The sequence below is a fragment of the Pelobates fuscus genome, chromosome 4, assembly GCF_036172605.1.
Source record: "Pelobates fuscus isolate aPelFus1 chromosome 4, aPelFus1.pri, whole genome shotgun sequence".
Lineage (NCBI taxonomy): Eukaryota > Metazoa > Chordata > Amphibia > Anura > Pelobatidae > Pelobates > Pelobates fuscus.
Genome location: NC_086320.1, coordinates 371,039,821 through 371,058,989, shown reverse-complemented (window position 1 = coordinate 371,058,989; position 19,169 = coordinate 371,039,821). Strand labels below are relative to the sequence as shown.

Here is a 19,169-nt window from a genome sequence, read left to right as displayed (position 1 = left end):
TTGACAGGTCGGGACGGGTTATCGTCATGACGTCGGCTACTGAGCGCTGCGTCATAAAAGGAAGTGGGTACCTCGCGGCCGGCGTGTAAACGACCGGGAGAACCGCGAGGAATGAGTGATTCAACCCTTTTGGGAGGAAGAACGTCCAAGTGTCTCACCTCCTCAGAGGTAGAGACAACAGGTACCCTGACAGTACCCCCCCTCTCAGAAACGCCCACCGGGCGGAAGGAACCGGGACGAGATGGAAAACGGGAGTGAAAAGCCCTGCGGAGGCGAGGCGCATGCACATCCTCCTGAGGTACCCAAGACCTCTCCTCAGGTCCATATCCTTTCCAATCAACCAGATATTGTAACTTCCCCCTAGAGATTCGAGAATCGATGATGGAGTTAATTTCATATTCCTCCTGTCCCTCAACCTGAACAGGGCGAGGGGAGGATACAGTGGAGGAAAACTTGTTACATACTAGAGGTTTCAACAAGGAAACATGAAAGGAGTTAGGAATGCGTAAGGCAGATGGAAGAGCCAGACGATACGCAACTGGGTTAATTCGAGTCAGAACCTTGTAAGGACCAATGTAACGAGGAGCGAACTTCATAGAAGGAACCTTTAAGCGAATGTTTTTGGTACTCAACCATACTCTATCACCTGGAACAAAGACTGGAGCCGCCCTTCTATGCTTATCAGTGTGTTTCTTGAACAACATAGAGTTATGCAGAAGAATTTGTCGAGTCTGATCCCACAACTTCCTCAAATTGGCAGCATGAACATCAACCGACGGTACCCCTTGGGAAGGAGAAACCGAGGGAAGAATGGAAGGATGAAAGCCATAATTCATGAAAAAGGGGCTAGAACGAGTAGAATCACAAACGAGATTGTTGTGTGCAAACTCTGCCCAAGGAATCAGACCAACCCAATCGTCCTGGTGTTCGGAAACAAAACAACGCAAATATTGTTCAATCTTTTGGTTGGTGCGTTCAGCAGCTCCGTTAGACTGAGGATGATAGGCAGAAGAGAAATTCAATTTGATACCCATTTGAGAACAGAATGATTTCCAAAAACGGGAAATAAATTGGGAACCTCTATCGGAAACAATTTCGGAAGGTATCCCATGTAACCGAAAAATCTCTCTTGCGAATATCTCAGCCAATTCAGGGGAAGATGGAAGTTTAGGTAAGGGCACAAAATGTGCCATCTTAGTAAACCTGTCAACCACCGTGAGAATCACAGTCTGTTTTCTAGAAACAGGTAAATCTACAATGAAGTCCATGGCCAAACAGGTCCATGGTTTCTCGGGGATTTCCAAGGGATGCAAAAACCACATGGAAGTGTCTGAGGTCGTTTAGTCTTCATACAGACCTCACATGCTTCAACAAAATCCCTAATATCTTTACGTAATGAAGGCCACCAGAAATCTTTAGATATTAGGGAACACGTCTTGCGAATGCCAGGATGCCCAGCCACCTTACTGTTGTGAAAGCATTCTAAAAGCTCCCGTTGTAGTTCAGGAGGAACAAAATACCATGCCCCGGGACCCTGTCTAGGAGCCAGATGTTGTAACTTCATGATCTCGGCAAGCAACGGAGAATGAATCCTGAGGCTCGTGTTGGCGATAATATTACACTTGGGAACTATAGAAGACAAAACCGTCTCAGATATAGTAGAAGGCTCATGTTGGCGAGACAAAGCATCGGCCTTAGAGTTCTTAGAACCAGGTCTATAAGTGAGCACGTAATTGAAATGAGTGAGGAACAAGGACCAACGAGCTTGCCTGGCGGACAAGCGTTTAGCCTCCCCAATATAGGACAAGTTCTTGTGATCCGTCAAAATAGTAACAGGATGTAAAGTCCCTTCCAATAAATGTCTCCACTCCTTCAAAGCCATGATAACAGCTAGTAGTTCCCTGTCACCGATGTCATATCTGCTTTCAGGCCCAGATAATTTCTTGGAAAAAAAACCACATGGATGTAACGGTTTATCCACACCTAACCTTTGAGACAAGATAGCACCTATACCTGTCTCTGAGGCGTCTACTTCGAGTAGAAAAGGCAAAGTCGTATCGGGGTGAACTAAAATTGGTGCAGAAGCAAAAAGTTCCTTGAGTGTTTTGAAAGCAACGAGAGCTTCAGTAGACCAATTCTTAGTGTCAACCCCCTGTTTGGTCATATTAGTAATAGGAGCAATAATAGAAGAGTATCCTTTAATGAAGCGCCTATAATAATTGGAGAATCCAATAAACCTCTGAATGGCCTTGAGACCCCTGGGTAATGGCCAATCTAAAATAGATTGGAGTTTATCCGGATCCATCTTAAAGCCTTCCCCAGAAATCACGTAACCAAGAAAGTTTATCTGAGATTGGTCAAAACTACATTTCTCCAATTTGCAGTACAACCCATGTTGTAGGAGTTTGCGCAATACCCTTCTGACTTGTCTGTGGTGGGTCTCAATTTCTCTAGAGTGTATTAGTATATCATCCAAATATACAATAACACAATCATGTTGAAATTCCCTAAGAACTTCATTGATCAGATCCTGAAATACAGCCGGTGCATTACAAAGCCCAAAGGGCATTACCGTGTACTCATAATGCCCATAACGGGTATTGAACGCTGTTTTCCACTCGTCTCCCTGCTGAATTCTCACCAAGTTATACGCCCCTCTGAGATCTAACTTGGTGAAAATCTTGGAACCCTTTAAACGATCAAAGAGCTCAGTAATCAGAGGAATCGGGTATGCATTTCTAATAGTTATTTTATTCAAACCTCGATAATCAATGTAAGGTCTTAACGTGCCATCCTTCTTATTCACAAAAAAAAAAACCTGCCCCGGCAGGGGAGGAGGATCTCCTAATGAATCCTTTGTCTAGGTTCTCACGGATATACTCCTCTAAGACTAAGTTCTCTTTAGTGGATAAAGGATATACATTGCCCCTCGGAGGCATAGTACCAGGTAGAAGGTTAATCTTACAATCAAAGGACCTGTGTGGAGGTAAAGTATCAGCATTCTTCTTCTCAAAAACTGCCCTTAAATCCAGGTACAGGGGCGGTATTTGCATATCTGTAGACTGGGTAGAATTAACCGGTGTATTAACTAAGCAAAGTGGTGAGACTTTCTGTAAGCAACTGCTCTGGCAACCCTGACCCCATGAGGATATCTCCCCTAGTTCCCAATCAATAATAGGGTTATGTTTCTTTAACCATGGATACCCCAGGACTATAGGAACAGAAGGAGACGAGATAAGCATAAGAGATATAACCTCCTCGTGTAAGATACCAACAGTCAAGTTAACAGGCATGGTCTCACGAGAAATAACAGGTTCAGACAATGGTCTACCATCAATAGCCTCAACGGCCAAAGGAGTGTCCCTTAGCTGGGATGGGATAGAGTGTTTAGTAACAAAAACTTGGTCGATAAAGCTCTCAGCAGCTCCGGAATCTATCAATGCCATAGTTTTTAGTACTCCCTTCTCCCAAGCTACAGAAACAGGTAGCAAAAGTCTGTGCTCTTTATAATTGTGTATAGAGGACAAAATAGAAACACCCAAGGCCTGTCCTCTAGAGAAACTTAGGTGCGAGCGTTTCCCGGGCGATTAGGACAATTTAGGCGTAGATGCCCTCTTACTCCACAATACATACACAACCCCTCCCTTCTCCTGTACTGTCTCTCCTCTTCTGAGAGGCGAGTATTGCCTATCTGCATAGGTTCTGAAAAAACTGGAATTGTGGATTGAGAATTTTGAAATAAGGGAGCAAGTTTAAAGGAAGATCTACGAGTACTATCTCGAGTGTTCTGTCTCTCTCTTAAACGTTCATCAATACGAGAAATGAAAGAAATTAAATCCTCTAAATTTTCAGGGAGCTCTCTAGTAGCAACCTCGTCTAGAATTACATCTGATAATCCGTTTAAAAATACGTCTATATAAGCCTGTTCATTCCACTTAACTTCTGCCGCCAATGACCTGAACTCTAGTGCATAATCCACAAGGGTTCGGTTATCTTGTCTAAGGCGCAACAGTAATCTAGCTGCATTGACCCTTCTACCTGGAGGGTCAAAAGTTCTTCTAAAAGCAGCGACAAAAGCATTATAATTATAGACTAACGGGTTATCATTCTCCCACAGAGGATTGGCCCATCTCAGAGCTTTATCAATGAGTAGAGTGATAATGAATCCAACCTTCGCCCTATCTGTAGGGTAGGAGCGGGGTTGTAATTCAAAATGAATACCAATTTGGTTTAAGAAACCACGACACTTCTCCGGAGAACCCGGAGGGGAACAGGAGGGGTAATACGGGAAGAAGCACCTACAGTGGCTACTTCTAGACCTGAACTTACAGGAGAGATGGACGTAGTTCGCATCTCCTCTGGTGGATTACTAGAACGAGATAATAAGGCCTGCAGCGCTAGAGCCATCTGGTCCATTCTGTGATCCATGGCGTCAAACCTAGAGTCGGAAGAACCAACCTGAGTGTTTGTACCTGCAGGATCCATGGCCCTGTCGTAATGTCAGGATCGGGACAGGGATCCAACACGCAGAGTACAAACAGGTAATAGGTACGTATACCGGACCTTAGAATGGCCGGACTAACGTAGGTGAAAGTAAAGAATGGTCTAGAGACAAGCCGAGGTCGATGGAACGAGAGAGCAGGTAAGCGAGAGACAAGCCGAGTCAAGGGTAATAGAGGTAAGCGAGGTATAACAAACAAGCCGGGTCAAAACCAAAGAGACAGAATATATAACAAGAGCACTGAGTGACTAGACAAGCTAGAACCACAACAGGGCAATGAACAAATGTAGAAAGCCCTACTTTATACCCTGGTTCCAGATAGGTAATCACGCCCCCGACGAGTCCTCATTCGTGCTCAGGACTTGATTGACAGGTCGGGACGGGTTATCGTCATGACGTCGGCTACTGAGCGCTGCGTCATAAAAGGAAGTGGGTACCTCGCGGCCGGCGTGTAAACGACCGGGAGAACCGCGAGGAATGAGTGATTCAACCCTTTTGGGAGGAAGAACGTCCAAGTGTCTCACCTCCTCAGAGGTAGAGACAACAGGTACCCTGACAATCCCACAGCAAGTATTGACGGACAGTACTTTTGGCATCAATTATGGGTTAAATATGCTGTTGACCTACTATAATTCATAATCCTTTATTCTGTCCACTTTACATATACTTGCAGTTCTAGCACGTTTGTACTTCGAGCACTCTTTAAATGATAGTATTGTCTTTTTCTCGTTAATAAAATGTATTTGTTTTTTGGATTTCTATGTTGCCGAGTCTAGTAAGGGTACTACTGGCATCCCATTAGAAACATTAATATATACTGTACATAGCATACTTTTTGTTTTCTAGTTCCCTTTGAGGTACACTGTTCTTCTTTGTTCTATTAGGTTATTGAGCATTTACGTTCTCCGATGAGAATGCAATTACAAATATATTTACCATTGAAGCTGCCTCATTATAATTCGGATCCATAAAAAGTGCTCTACATTGCTGTTCACAGGAGTCCACGTCATTCATTTTCAGGTACAGATGGGATAATTCCAGCATCACCTGTAATGAGATATTTATGTTTTAATGTTCCCCTGCATATTGGACATTAAGATACACTATAAAAAAAAAATAACATGTTCTCATGCTAAAGATCAAAAAATGATTATATCCATATCTTTCTTCCGAACATACCTATGGATTGTATAATGTGTTGGATCTGTTTTTAGAAACAAAGCGTGTAAATGTGTTAACGTGTAATCTGCAGATGGCGATGAGGTAGAGAAACAAGAATCTTGACTCATACTTCTGCGTGGGGTAACACCCATTTTAAATATTGTACCGAATATTAGTCATGATATTGTAATGCCAATGCTTGATCTAAAACAAAATGAAGTGTGTAATCAACACTACTACCACAGATTCCACGATAAACATCTACATTAATAAGTAGAGAAGCTGCTTTCATTAAACACAATGCATATCAAAATCAGAAATGAAAAAAACTTGTAAGAGAGGACAACTACTCGCTATTCTCTGAGGAATAGGACAGGTTTCACTCACGGCCATGGAAAATACTCACCTGTTTTCAAGAGTGTGTGAGAGTGAACTTTGGAAACGTTAAATAAAAGACTAAAATCCATATAAGGGCAATTATAAAAAAAAAACGCTCACTTTGCCATCAGTCTCCGTATAAGTCATGGCTTCTTTGTAGCATTTTACGGCTTTTTCGTAATCCTTTTGTTCTATATAATGCTCAGCGAGTTGTACGCAAATTTCGGATGCAATCTTCTTTTGTGCTGGGATAATATCGGGTTGTTCCATATGTACGCGCTTTAGGACCCGCAGCTGAATATCAAGAGTCTGGAAAGACAATGGTGTTAAAAAGACACAGTTCCTGATTTTAAAAAATATAGCTTGCTGAAGTGATTACAGTGCAAGGATCTAGTCTGTATAACATTTTATTTACATTATAGCATTTTATATTACATTTCCGTCCGACATTTAGCTTCACTTCCAGCTCCTGCTAATCATCTACCTGGAAACATGTTTTTCTGAGCTGGTTAGATCAGTTTTATCCACATTTTGTGTGTGAACTTTGCACACTGCACGCATAACTTGGACTGAGCTCTCCCTCCTCCAAGAAGAAAGAGCTGAGTCTCGGAGCATGCATGCGCTGACCATGGCTGTGCCAAAAGCTGCACATAGCCCAGTTCACTAACTATGCTACAGATAAACCAAAAGCTGGGTCTCGGATCACGCATGCGCTGACCATGGCTATGCCAATAGCTGCACAGAGCCCAGTTCACTAACTATGCTACAGATAAACCAAGAGCTGAGTCTCGGAGCATGCATGCGCTGACCATGGCTGTGCCAATAGCTGCACATAGCCCAGTTCACTAACTATGCTACAGATAAACCAAGAGCTGAGTCTCGGAGCATGCATGCGCTGGCCATGGCTGTGCCAATAGCTGCACATAGCCCAGTTCACTAACTATGCTATAGATAAACCAAGAGCTGAGTCTCGGAGCATGCATGCGTTGACCATGGCTGTGCCAATAGCTGCACAGAGCCCAGTTCACTAACTATGCTACAGATAAACCAAGAGCTAAGCCTCGGAGCATGCATGCGCTGACCATGGCTGTGCCAATAGCTGCACATAGCCCAGTTCACTAACTATGCTATAGATAAACCAAGAGCTGAGTCTCGGAGCATGCATGCGCTTACCATGGCTGTGGCAATAGCTGCACATAGCCCAGTTCACTAACTATGCTACAGATAAACCAAGAGCTGAGCCTCGGAGCATGCATGTGCTGACCATGGCTGTGCCAATAGCTGCACATAGCCCAGTTCACTAACTATGCTACAGATAAACCAAGAGCTGAGCCTCGGAGCATGCATGCGCTGACCATGGCTGTGCCAATAGCTGCACATAGCCCAGTTCACTAACTATGCTACAGATAAACCAAGAGCTGAGTCTCGGAGCATGCACGCGCTTACCATGGCTGTGGCAATAGCTGCACAGAGCCCAGTTCACTAACTATGCTACAGATAAACCAAGAGCTGAGTCTCGGAGCATGCATGCGCTGACCATGGCTGTGCCAATAGCTGCACATAGCCCAGTTCACTAACTATGCTACAGATAAACCAAGAGCTGAGCCTCGGAGCATGCATGCGCTGACCATGGCTGTGCCAATAGCTGCACATAGCCCAGTTCACTAACTATGCTACAGATAAACCAAGAGCTGAGTCTCGGAGCATGCACGCGCTTACCATGGCTGTGGCAATAGCTGCACATAGCCCAGTTCACTAACTATGCTACAGATAAACCAAGAGCTGAGTCTCGGAGCATACATGCGCTGACCATGGCTGTGCCAATAGCTGCACATAGCCCAGTTCACTAACTATGCTATAGATAAACCAAGAGCTGAGCCTCGGAGCATGCATGCGCTGACCATGGCTGTGCCAATAGCTGCACACAGCCCAGTTCACCAACTATGCTACAGATAAACCAAGAGCTGAGCCTCGGAGCATGCATGTGCTGACCATGGCTGTGCCAATAGCTGCACATAGCCCAGTTCACTAACTGTGCTACAGATAAACCAAGAGCTGAGCCTCGGAGCATGCATGCGCTGACCATGGCTGTGCCAATAGCTGCACACAGCCCAGTTCACTAACTGTGCTACAGATAAAACAAAAGCTGAGTCTCGGAGCATGCATGCGCTGACCATGGCTGTGCCAATAGCTGCACACAGCCCAGTTCACTAACTGTGCTACAGATAAACCAAGAGCTGAGCCTCGGAGCATGCATGCGCTTACCATGGCTGTGCCAATAGCTGCACAGAGCCCAGTTCACTAACTATGCTACAGATAAACCAAGAGCTGAGCCTCGGAGCATGCATGCGCTGACCATGGCTGTGCCAATAGCTGCACAGAGCCCAGTTCACTAACTTTGCTACAGATAAAACAAAAGCTGAGTCTCGGAGCATGCATGCGCTTACCATGGCTGTGGCAATAGCTGCACATAGCCCAGTTCACTAACTATGCTACAGATAAACCAAGAGCTGAGTCTCGGAGCATGCATGCGTTGACCATGGCTGTGCCAATAGCTGCACAGAGCCCAGTTCACTAACTATGCTACAGATAAACCAAGAGCTAAGCCTCGGAGCATGCATGCGCTGACCATGGCTGTGCCAATAGCTGCACAGAGCCCAGTTCACTAACTATGCCACAGATAAACCAAGAGCTGAGCCTCGGAGCATGCATGCGCTGACCATGGCTGTGCCAATAGCTGCACAGAGCCCAGTTCACTAACTATGCTACAGATAAACCAAGAGCTAAGCCTCGGAGCATGCATGCGCTGACCAGGGCTGTGTCAATAGCTGCACATAGCCCAGTTCACTAACTATGCTACAGATAAACCAAAAGCTGAGTCTCGGATCATGCATGCGCTGACCATGGCTATGCCAATAGCTGCACAGAGCCCAGTTCACTAACTATGCTATAGATAAACCAAGATCTGAGTCTCGGAGCATGCATGCGCTGGCCATGGCCGTGCCAATAGCTGCACATAGCCCAGTTCACTAACTATGCTACAGATAAACCAAGAGCTGAGCCTCGGAGCATGCATGCGCTGACCATGGCTGTGCCAATAGCTGCACACAGCCCAGTTCACTAACTATGCTACAGATAAACCAAGAGCTGAGCCTCGGAGCATGCATGCGCTGACCATGGCTGTGCCAATAGCTGCACATAGCCCAGTTCACTAACTATGCTACAGATAAACCAAGAGCTGAGCCTCGGAGCATGCATGTGCTGACCATGGCATTGCCAATAGCTGCACATAGCCCAGTTCACTAACTATGCTACAGATAAACCAAGAGCTGAGCCTCGGAGCATGCATGCGCTGACCATGGCTGTGCCAATAGCTGCACAGAGCCCAGTTCACTAACTATGCTACAGATAAACCAAGAGCTGAGTCTCGGAGCATGCATGCGCTGACCATGGCTGTGCCAATAGCTGCACACAGCCCAGTTCACTAACTATGCTACAGATAAACCAAGAGCTGAGTCTCGGAGCATGCATGCGCTTACCATGGCTGTGCCAATAGCTGCACATAGCCCAGTTCACTAACTATGCTATAGATAAACCAAGAGCTGAGTCTCGGAGCATGCATGCGTTGACCATGGCTGTGCCAATAGCTGCACAGAGCCCAGTTCACTAACTATGCTATAGATAAACCAAGATCTGAGTCTCGGAGCATGCATGCGCTGACCATGGCTGTGCCAATAGCTGCACATAGCCCAGTTCACTAACTATGCTATAGATAAACCAAGAGCTGAGTCTCGGAGCATGCATGCGCTTACCATGGCTGTGGCAATAGCTGCACATAGCCCAGTTCACTAACTATGCTACAGATAAACCAAGAGCTGAGCCTCGGAGCATGCATGCGCTGACCATGGCTGTGCCAATAGCTGCACAGAGCCCAGTTCACTAACTATGCTACAGATAAACCAAGAGCTGAGCCTCGGAGCATGCATGCGCTGACCATGGCTGTGCCAATAGCTGTTTAGAGCCCAGTTCACTAACTATGCTACAGATAAACCAAGAGCTGAGCCTCGGAGCATGCATGCGCTGACCATGGCTGTGCCAATAGCTGCACAGAGCCCAGTTCACTAACTATGCTACAGATAAACCAAGAGCTAAGCCTCGGAGCATGCATGCGCTGACCATGGCTGTGCCAATAGCTGCACATAGCCCAGTTCACTAACTATGCTACAGATAAACCAAAAGCTGAGTCTCGGATCATGCATGCGCTGACCATGGCTATGCCAATAGCTGCACAGAGCCCAGTTCACTAACTATGCTATAGATAAACCAAGATCTGAGTCTCGGAGCATGCATGCGCTGGCCATGGCCGTGCCAATAGCTGCACATTGCCCAGTTCACTAACTATGCTACAGATAAACCAAGAGCTGAGCCTCGGAGCATGCATGCGCTGACCATGGCTGTGCCAATAGCTGCACATAGCCCAGTTCACTAACTATGCTATAGATAAACCAAGAGCTGAGTCTCGGAGCATGCATGCGCTGACCATGGCTGTGGCAATAGCTGCACAGAGCCCAGTTCACTAACTATGCTACAGATAAACCAAGAGCTGAGTCTCGGAGCATACATGCGCTGACCATGGCTGTGCCAATAGCTGCACAGAGCCCAGTTCACCAACTATGCTACAGATAAACCAAGAGCTGAGTCTCGGAGCATGCACGCGCTTACCATGGCTGTGCCAATAGCTGCACAGAGCCCAGTTCACTAACTATGCTACAGATAAACCAAGAGCTGAGCCTCGGAGCATGCATTCGCTGACCATGGCTGTGCCAATAGCTGCACATAGCCCAGTTCACTAACTATGCTATAGATAAACCAAGAGCTGAGTCTCGGAGCATGCATGCGCTGACCATGGCTGTGGCAATAGCTGCACAGAGCCCAGTTCACTAACTATGCTACAGATAAACCAAGAGCTGAGCCTCGGAGCATGCATTCGCTGACCATGGCTGTGCCAATAGCTGCACATAGCCCAGTTCACTAACTATGCTATAGATAAACCAAGAGCTGAGTCTCGGAGCATGCATGCGCTGACCATGGCTGTGGCAATAGCTGCACAGAGCCCAGTTCACTAACTATGCTACAGATAAACCAAGAGCTGAGTCTCGGAGCATACATGCGCTGACCATGGCTGTGCCAATAGCTGCACAGAGCCCAGTTCACCAACTATGCTACAGATAAACCAAGAGCTGAGTCTCGGAGCATGCACGCGCTTACCATGGCTGTGCCAATAGCTGCACAGAGCCCAGTTCACTAACTGTGCTACAGATAAACCAAGAGCTGAGCCTCGGAGCATGCATGTGCTGACCATGGCTGTGCCAATAGCTGCACATAGCCCAGTTCACTAACTATGCTACAGATAAACCAAGAGCTGAGCCTCGGAGCATGCATGCGCTTACCATGGCTGTGCCAATAGCTGCACACAGCCCAGTTCACTAACTATGCTACAGATAAACCAAGAGCTGAGCCTCGGAGCATGCAATAGCGAATGAAAATTCAGCCCTGGTGAACAGAGCAGGATTAACCTTAGGTCGACCTTAGGCAGCTGCCTTGGGCCCAGAGGTTAGACAGGGGTCTTTGAACCACAAATCTGCTTAGCCCCATTCACCAGCCCTATGTGACGGATGAAAAGGTGACCCCAAACTGGTTACTTACCTAGGGCCTAGTGGGATCTTAATCCTTCTCTGCTGCTGAGTATGTCATTTACCCTCCAGTGGTGAGTAAGGTTTTAGGCCTTGCTAGTAGCATGGGATTGAAAATGTTAAGCACTGTTAGGGCTAATATTACCTTGCTCAGAGTGTCAGCCAATTCTTCTGTTTTATAACTTTTGTAGACCTTTGCTAGCAACAGCAGACAGTTCGCATCTTTCATCATTGATGCCAAGTCAGTAACTGGAAAGAAACAATAAACACTTTATTTTCTAAAGTGACATTTAATTTGAGTGGCACAGAGATGATGCCAGTGTCCCATTGGATGAAGACTCTAGACGAGCAAACATAATCCGCGATGCAGTTTAAACTGCTGCATATCAAATAAACAAATCCATTTTTTCGCAGAGTTCCGGAGCAATCCCGTAGCCGAGTATAAAATGCAGCATTGATCATATTTTCATGCAGCCTGAAACTGTCACACATTTCAGGATCATATGTTTTATGACCAGCTCGATTCATTACATGTATCAGACATTGTTACATTTTGCATTATTTTCTACAATGATATTTTATAAAGCTTATAATGCAATAAAGCTGCCCTATCTCCTAAAACAACAATATCAAATTAAGAAACTTGTTTTACAGACCCTTTCAGAAAGCAGCCTTGTGCATTCTAGTAAGAATTCGGATACAAAGTGCGCAAAAATCAGAATTTGTTCTTATTTGAATAATGAAATGAAATGAAATAATTATTAAATATTTACAGTTGAGAAAAATGAATTTGTAAAAAACGCACATAAATTGCACGAGGAAAGATCATATTCCTCGCCTTTTATATATGTTAAAACAAATTAGTCAAAAGTTTTAGCAAGCAACAAAAAGAATATTAAATTGTAGTCAACACCTAGAAAGCTTTTAAAATGATTAATTTTACGGATATACTTGCATTTCAAGATATCGCAAATGAGGTAAATGGGAGCATTGATCTCAGTTGGCAATTGAGCTGTTTATTTGCCATTCAGAACGTACCTGACTCATGATCCAGAGCGTGTATCAGAACCTTCTCTGCCTTGTTATAGTTCTTCAATTTACAGAGGAGATCTGCGAGGTCACAGCACAGTAAATCCTGCCCGCTGATATTCTGCGCAGCCTCATAGTAATTAATTGCCTAAAAGACATTTCAAAACAATTAGCGCTGAAGTAAACAATAACAGACTATTTCAGGAGCTCTGTTTAACGCACAGAGGACCTGTTCAAACCTCAGGGTCACAGGTACTATTCTAGGTGAGGTCAGTGTGACTACTAACGACCTTTGCTATAATATATCCCCAGGAGAAACATGGAAAACAGAACTGATCTTCTGAACTGGACTTCCTCTCAACACTTCCCATCATGAGCTAAAGTGCAGGGTGTTTTCAACCACCAATGACAGTAATATCCAAGGCATACGCTAGCCAAAATGTACTAAATGTAGCCAGTGGTGGTATTCATATTCCCATTTCTATAGTATGCTAACATATTTAAATTTCTGATTGCCTATGTTTATTTGAACCCACATTTTCTGTCTGTTTCGCTCGGTGTACCAAGAGCAGTTTGGTCGCTATAGAGATGGCAATAATTTGCAGGAGTGCACACTATTCACACATGACAAACACATACACAATACACCAGTCAATTGGTGGTTATTTAAGAGGAAGTCAGAGTAAAAGAAAAAAAAAAATAACAAAACGAGTTATGTATAAACCTTTTTATACTGATGTGTTTTGACGAGTGCTTGTCCAATTCTGCTAGCTAATGAGGCTTCACTGGGATTTTTCCGCTGTGCTTGGTCGTAAACCTCCAAGGCTTTATCGGGCTGTTATTAAAAGAGAGATTAATTATTACTTTTTCCTTTTTCATGTAAATTAAATCAAAAACTCTGACCATATACCTGTCTGTACTAAATTTCTTTGAAATACAGTCAGCTGTTTAAGAAAATCTTGAGAAAGGATAGAATGTAAACTAAGACAATAAACTAGGATGCCGTAATCACATTTCATTCTAAACACATTTTCATATATATTTTCCAAGCATTGCACAGATTCACTTCACTGGGATCCATTGTCCAGTATAGAATAACCTCAATACCCCAGATCTTTGCTAACTTAATTTCCCGTCATGTCTTAAGGCTGGCAAAATTTCACAGGAAAAGTCGTTCAGGTCCAGTTGGCAGTCAGTGTATTTTGTGTTCAGAAGATCTGAAGGCTGAGTTTAAACTTTCTAGACCTAGTGACTATTTAACGATCTCTGGAAATCCTTATTAAATCTGATCTAATCTATTAAAACTGTGGTCACTATTATTACATATGCTATGGTATTAGATAACAATGATAAAATGGAAGAGAAGTCTTGCTCCATAGTTACCTCTTGGATGTTCATGTAGGCATCTCCCAGAAGAAGACTGGTGTGAGGGCCCGGGAGTTGTTCACACAGCTCTCTGTGACAGGGGACAATAATAGTATTAATGTGTACAATGAGTCTGTAAGGCTTCTACTTCCATACTTCCTCATCTTTGTATAAGATCATGATGAGGATACAGCATGGCCATCCTATCACCTTGCATGTTTTTTAATTCCATTTCCCATGATGCTCAGTCAACCTGTGGCATCCCAAAGGACTGCTTGGGATCACAGCCAATGCAGATCACAAACATCTGGAGTGCCAAGTTTTGCCATCACTGGCTAGAGAGACCCAATAGATTGTATATAAAATAAATACATCAGGGCTGTAATAAGTGGCTCATTGTCAGCTGTTTGCAATGTTCATTTTATCCAATACAGCCCCGAGGTCTGTATCATTACAAATACTCCTGATTATATAAGTAATATGCTCACCCGAAGTGGCAGAGAATTATTCAATAAACTGGTAATTATGGACAACTGGCAGAGGAATAGCCAATTCTAGCAAAAAATATTCAATTTGGAAAACATGTTACAACTACATTCCTAGTTCAGCTATTCTGGCCTCAATCTTGGTCTCTATTTTAAGATTAACCTCCGAGGAAGTCATAAAACTACAACTCCCATGCTGCTTTGCGTGTATTTGGCTATGTACAATCTTGCTGAGAATCAAGGGAGGGATAGTTGAGGAATAGCTACATAGTTAGCCATGTACGGGCCTTTTCACACACAGGGTTAGTCACTAAAGTGAGAATTTAGAAATTAAACATTTAAGGCCTCAGTAGTCCAATTGGAAGCAATGCTGGCTTACAAAATGTTTCCTTATTGGCTATTAGGACTTTAAATGTGAAATGAATTTTGAATTCTCACTTTAGTATATAATGCTGTTATACTGGGGACTAGGTATGAATGATGCGTGAATGGCAGATTTTATTCCAAAATAGCAGAAAAAAAAAAAAAAAAGAGAAAAAAAATTGCCATTCCCTTGTCAGTTCTTCACAGTTCCTGGTGTGTTGGAGAGCCCAGTCCTCGTGAGTGCAGGAGCAAAACAGATACAAAACATTGTTACCATTCTAACATCATCTCTCCCACACTATAGGCACTGTAACTGCTTCAGCTCACCTAAGTGGTTATGGTGTTTGGAGACCCTGGTGTCATCCTTCCATTCAGAGTTAAAGGACCACTATAGTGCCAGGAAAACATACTCGTTTCCCTGGCACTATAGTGCCCTGACGGTGCCCCCACCCTCAGGGTCCCTCTCCCGCCGGGCTCTAGGGGGAGGAAGCGGTAAAACTTACCTCTTTCTCCAGCGCCGGACGGGGGACTCTCCTCCTCCTCTCCTCCTCCTCCCCGCTGAATGCGCATGCGCGGCACGAGCCATGCGCGCATTCAGCCAGTCCATAGGAAAGCATTCTCAATGCTTTCCTATGGACACTGGCGTCTTTTCACTGTGAAAATCAATGAGACAGCCACTAGAGGCTGGATTAACCCTAAAGTAAACATAGCAGTTTCTCTGAAACGGCTATGTTTATAGAAAAAGGGTTAAACCTAGCTGGACCTGGCACCCAGACCACTTCATTAAGCTGAAGTGGTCTGGGTGCCTATAGTGGTCCTTTAAATTGTTTGTAATATGTTAATGCTCAATGAGAGTCCCCAGCAGCCCACCCCCATAAGCTACTTGGGCTAAAGAAGAAGTATTAGCCTGAGCAGCAATGGACGGCTGTGATTGGCTGAGAGTATTAACTGATGGCTTTCAGTCTATCTCCGTGCCCATTGCTGGTATAAAGTAATATGGCTACAAGGAAGGGTCTTATCATTACCTCCAGTAGGGGCTGGGTGGTGGGTGGCCAAAGATCCTCATTCTGTATTAAACTGCTTGTAAATGGTTTAACACTGAATGGAGGGACAGCCCACGGCAACTCCATGTACTACAACCAATTCACTGAGATGAAATAGTTATAGTGCCTACATTGGGCACGCAACAATCATGGAGAATGCTCACATTTCATTCATTGTGATGTCTGTGTTCTGTGTGGGGTGCCACAATGCACTAGGGTATGCCGAATATGTTCCTGTCATTAGAACCTTACCTAAAGCAGGCAATGTATAACCTCTTATCCTTGCGTGTGTCTAGATATAGCTCAGCCATCTTCTGTTTGACTTGGATGTAATATGGCTGGTCTGGTGTGATCTCCCTCAGCATATTCAAGGCAATGTCTGCGCCACCTTTACTCAGTGCCAAGTCTGCGTTCGCAATAACTATTCGAACTGCCTCAGGAGTGCCGCGGAATTCGTTGATGGCATCTTGCATTACCTTTGTGGCTTCATGCTGGAATGGAAAATCAATAACCAATATAGATTGCAGACAATATAATAATGGGTAAAACTGCTTCTATTGATTCTTTTTAATTAAAGGGACAGGCGGAGGTACTCCCTGCTTTATTTTAATACATTTCAGGAAGAGAAGTAGGACTACTCTGTATATGCTACTATAATACTCTGTATTGTAACACCTGGAAATGTAGAAAACAGAAGCTGGTTTTACTTATAGAGTGCCTACTAAAGGGGGAAACCTGTCTCACTTTAAGCTTTAGATGTCAAGGTGCTTTAGGATAGTTCTTAAAAGATATCAGTAGATAAAGTATTTTTATCACGAAATATTAACCCATGTAGAATAAAAACCGCCTGTATGCTTTGTAAAACTGAATTGTGTCTTACAGCATGTTTTCCTTATCTCCGTGAAATTACCCTGTGGTTGTTTACCTGTTCGTTGTTAAGCCGAAGAGTTTCGGCAAGCTCCAGATATATAGAGACGCGTTCACTGACACTAAGCGCGAAAGGCGTGCCTCTTTTAACTGCGCCTCTCTTCATTTCAGGGAGCTTCATTGTCATTTGCAACGTTTTTATGGCTTCACCGAGCTCTCCTTTCTTTTTCAATATTCTAGCTTTCATTAAATGGTACAGTGGATGTTCCCGAACCTAAAAAAGTAACAAATACAAGTTAAATTGTAACAATCAAGCAAAGTAAAAAAATAAGCAAAACTGCAGCCTACTGTAAGGCTTGGGCCTCGGTCAGGCGCTTAAAAAGTTTAACCTATTTTAAAAACAACTTTCCAAACCCAGGCTTACATTTCCCAGGATCACGTGAAATATTTTGTGTTTTTTTTTTTTTTAAGTCTTTATTTTTCCGTCTTGGCAGACGAGGTGATACAACGTTAGCTTAGAGGCTTGCGCAGAAGCCATATATTAAATCTTGTAGTTGTACATCGTTACAATAATAAAAAGGAGTTGAAAGAGGCATTCTGTAACTAAGCGTTTCATGCAGTATTGTCTTCTTTTTTTTTTTTGGTCACCGTCCGTCAAGGGATTTTTCAAGTTTCTTTAACTAAACAAGAGATAACTTAAAGTAACAGACAAGTTTGACAATCTAGTACACACATTGTGATTGCCATAGCTTTCTGTCTGTGTGTCTGTTCCGTAGTATAGTTTGCGTCCTGCTCGTAACTTATATAGTCCTTATTTCCTAAGTGTGTGTTCGTACCGTGTGTGTCGTGCTTTTTTTTTTTTTTTTTACTGATTCTTTCTTTTGAGGATTGTCTGGGGGGGTTTAAAAGGGAGAAGGAAATGGGTAGCGCAAGGGATGGTGCATTTTGTCTCCGATGCGCCGAATGGTCTTTTTGTTCTACCCTTATATAGTTTGTCTTCGTTTATTATTTCGGTCGGTAGAGTTTAGATATGGAGTGGGTGGGGTGCAAGTGGCCGGTTTGTAGACCTGTATGGTGAAATATTTTGTGTTTTAATGATGTTTTCTGATATTAATTAGTGTAATCACAGTAAACTCTCTCTTTTTTTCCATTATTAACAAATATTTCTGATAAGCTAACTACTTGTACAACAGAAGCTTGTGGTACAAACAACACCTATGCCATGTTGTACCCATACTCTGTTTAATTCCACCAGCAATTCACCACTCCACCTAAAGAGAAACTGCCAAGTGTGAGATCGGAATATCTTTCTTATCGAGTATGAATGAGAACAATTCCAAACTGTCACCCACGTACCATAATAAAAGAAACTAGTGTCCAATGCATCCCTTGTGAAGAATTAATTAATAGGACAAGTACAAACCTCACTGGTTCATTTTACAATCTTTCACAGTTTGTTCAGAAAAAAAGATTTCACGTTCTCATTTAATTTGATGTAGAATAAATGTTGTAGCATTTGTCATTTATGCCCTCATTTAAAAAGTAACTGTGTGTCATTTTACAGCATGCCCACTGCACTGTGTATGATGCTATTGTCATTGTCCTGGAGGTTCATTCTGACACCAGAACATTTACCTGAAAGTTGTGACTGACACCGGTCTCCAGAGACTGCGAGCACTCTGTAAAAAGGCCCTGTGCAAAGTATATCTGCGCCATCAGGAGATGCACGTCGGCAGAGCTGGAGTCCACTTCTATACAACGCTGCAAGTTTGCCTGAGCTCCTTCCAGATTCCCTAGTAAAGACAGGAGTTCAGCTTTAGAGTAAAAATAAGATAAAATCCTGGCATGTGGCTTGGATCGATGATCCTGAAAACGGCAGAATAAGATGCTGATAAAACTCCCTCCCTGTCTCTCCACAAACACACTAGTATGCTTGGTACTATAAAGACATTATGGAGTCAGAGAAGGCCAAAGAGCCTCTAGGCTAGTGATAGTGACCCATCTCCTGAGTTGATAGTCTGTGGCATTAGAATAAGGGAATTCATCTGAAGCTTGATTGATGGACTCTTGTTAAGCTTCATTGAGCGGTAGCATAGCACAACATAGGGCTCGTGTTTGTAAATGTCTTTTAGCAAGAGCTCCTCTAAAGGATTTAACCTGTGCCTCCCGCAGCCTGGGTTCCAGCCAGAGACGGGCTGGGTAAGTGCAGCCTGTGTTTGCGCTACATCGTGTTGAACAAGAGAGTGTGTAGACTCTCCTGAAATAACAGAGAACACAGATTTAT

General features: G+C 43.7%; 1 protein-coding gene across 2 annotated transcripts in view; it reads right to left on the bottom strand.

Annotated features, from left to right (window-relative positions):
* TTC21A (tetratricopeptide repeat domain 21A) overlaps nt 1–19,169 on the bottom strand; it is a 53,251-nt gene that overhangs the window by 10,232 nt on the left and 23,850 nt on the right. For both annotated transcript variants that reach the window (XM_063452708.1, XM_063452709.1), the window contains 9 exons: nt 18,521–18,678; nt 16,944–17,159; nt 16,271–16,509; nt 14,146–14,218; nt 13,487–13,597; nt 12,772–12,910; nt 11,879–11,982; nt 6,161–6,349; nt 5,438–5,548 (listed from right to left, as the gene is read on the bottom strand). In XM_063452708.1, coding sequence (XP_063308778.1) covers nt 5,438–5,548; nt 6,161–6,349; nt 11,879–11,982; nt 12,772–12,910; nt 13,487–13,597; nt 14,146–14,218; nt 16,271–16,509; nt 16,944–17,159; nt 18,521–18,678 — 1,340 coding nt within the window. The remainder of the gene's footprint in view (nt 1–5,437; nt 5,549–6,160; nt 6,350–11,878; nt 11,983–12,771; nt 12,911–13,486; nt 13,598–14,145; nt 14,219–16,270; nt 16,510–16,943; nt 17,160–18,520; nt 18,679–19,169) is intronic.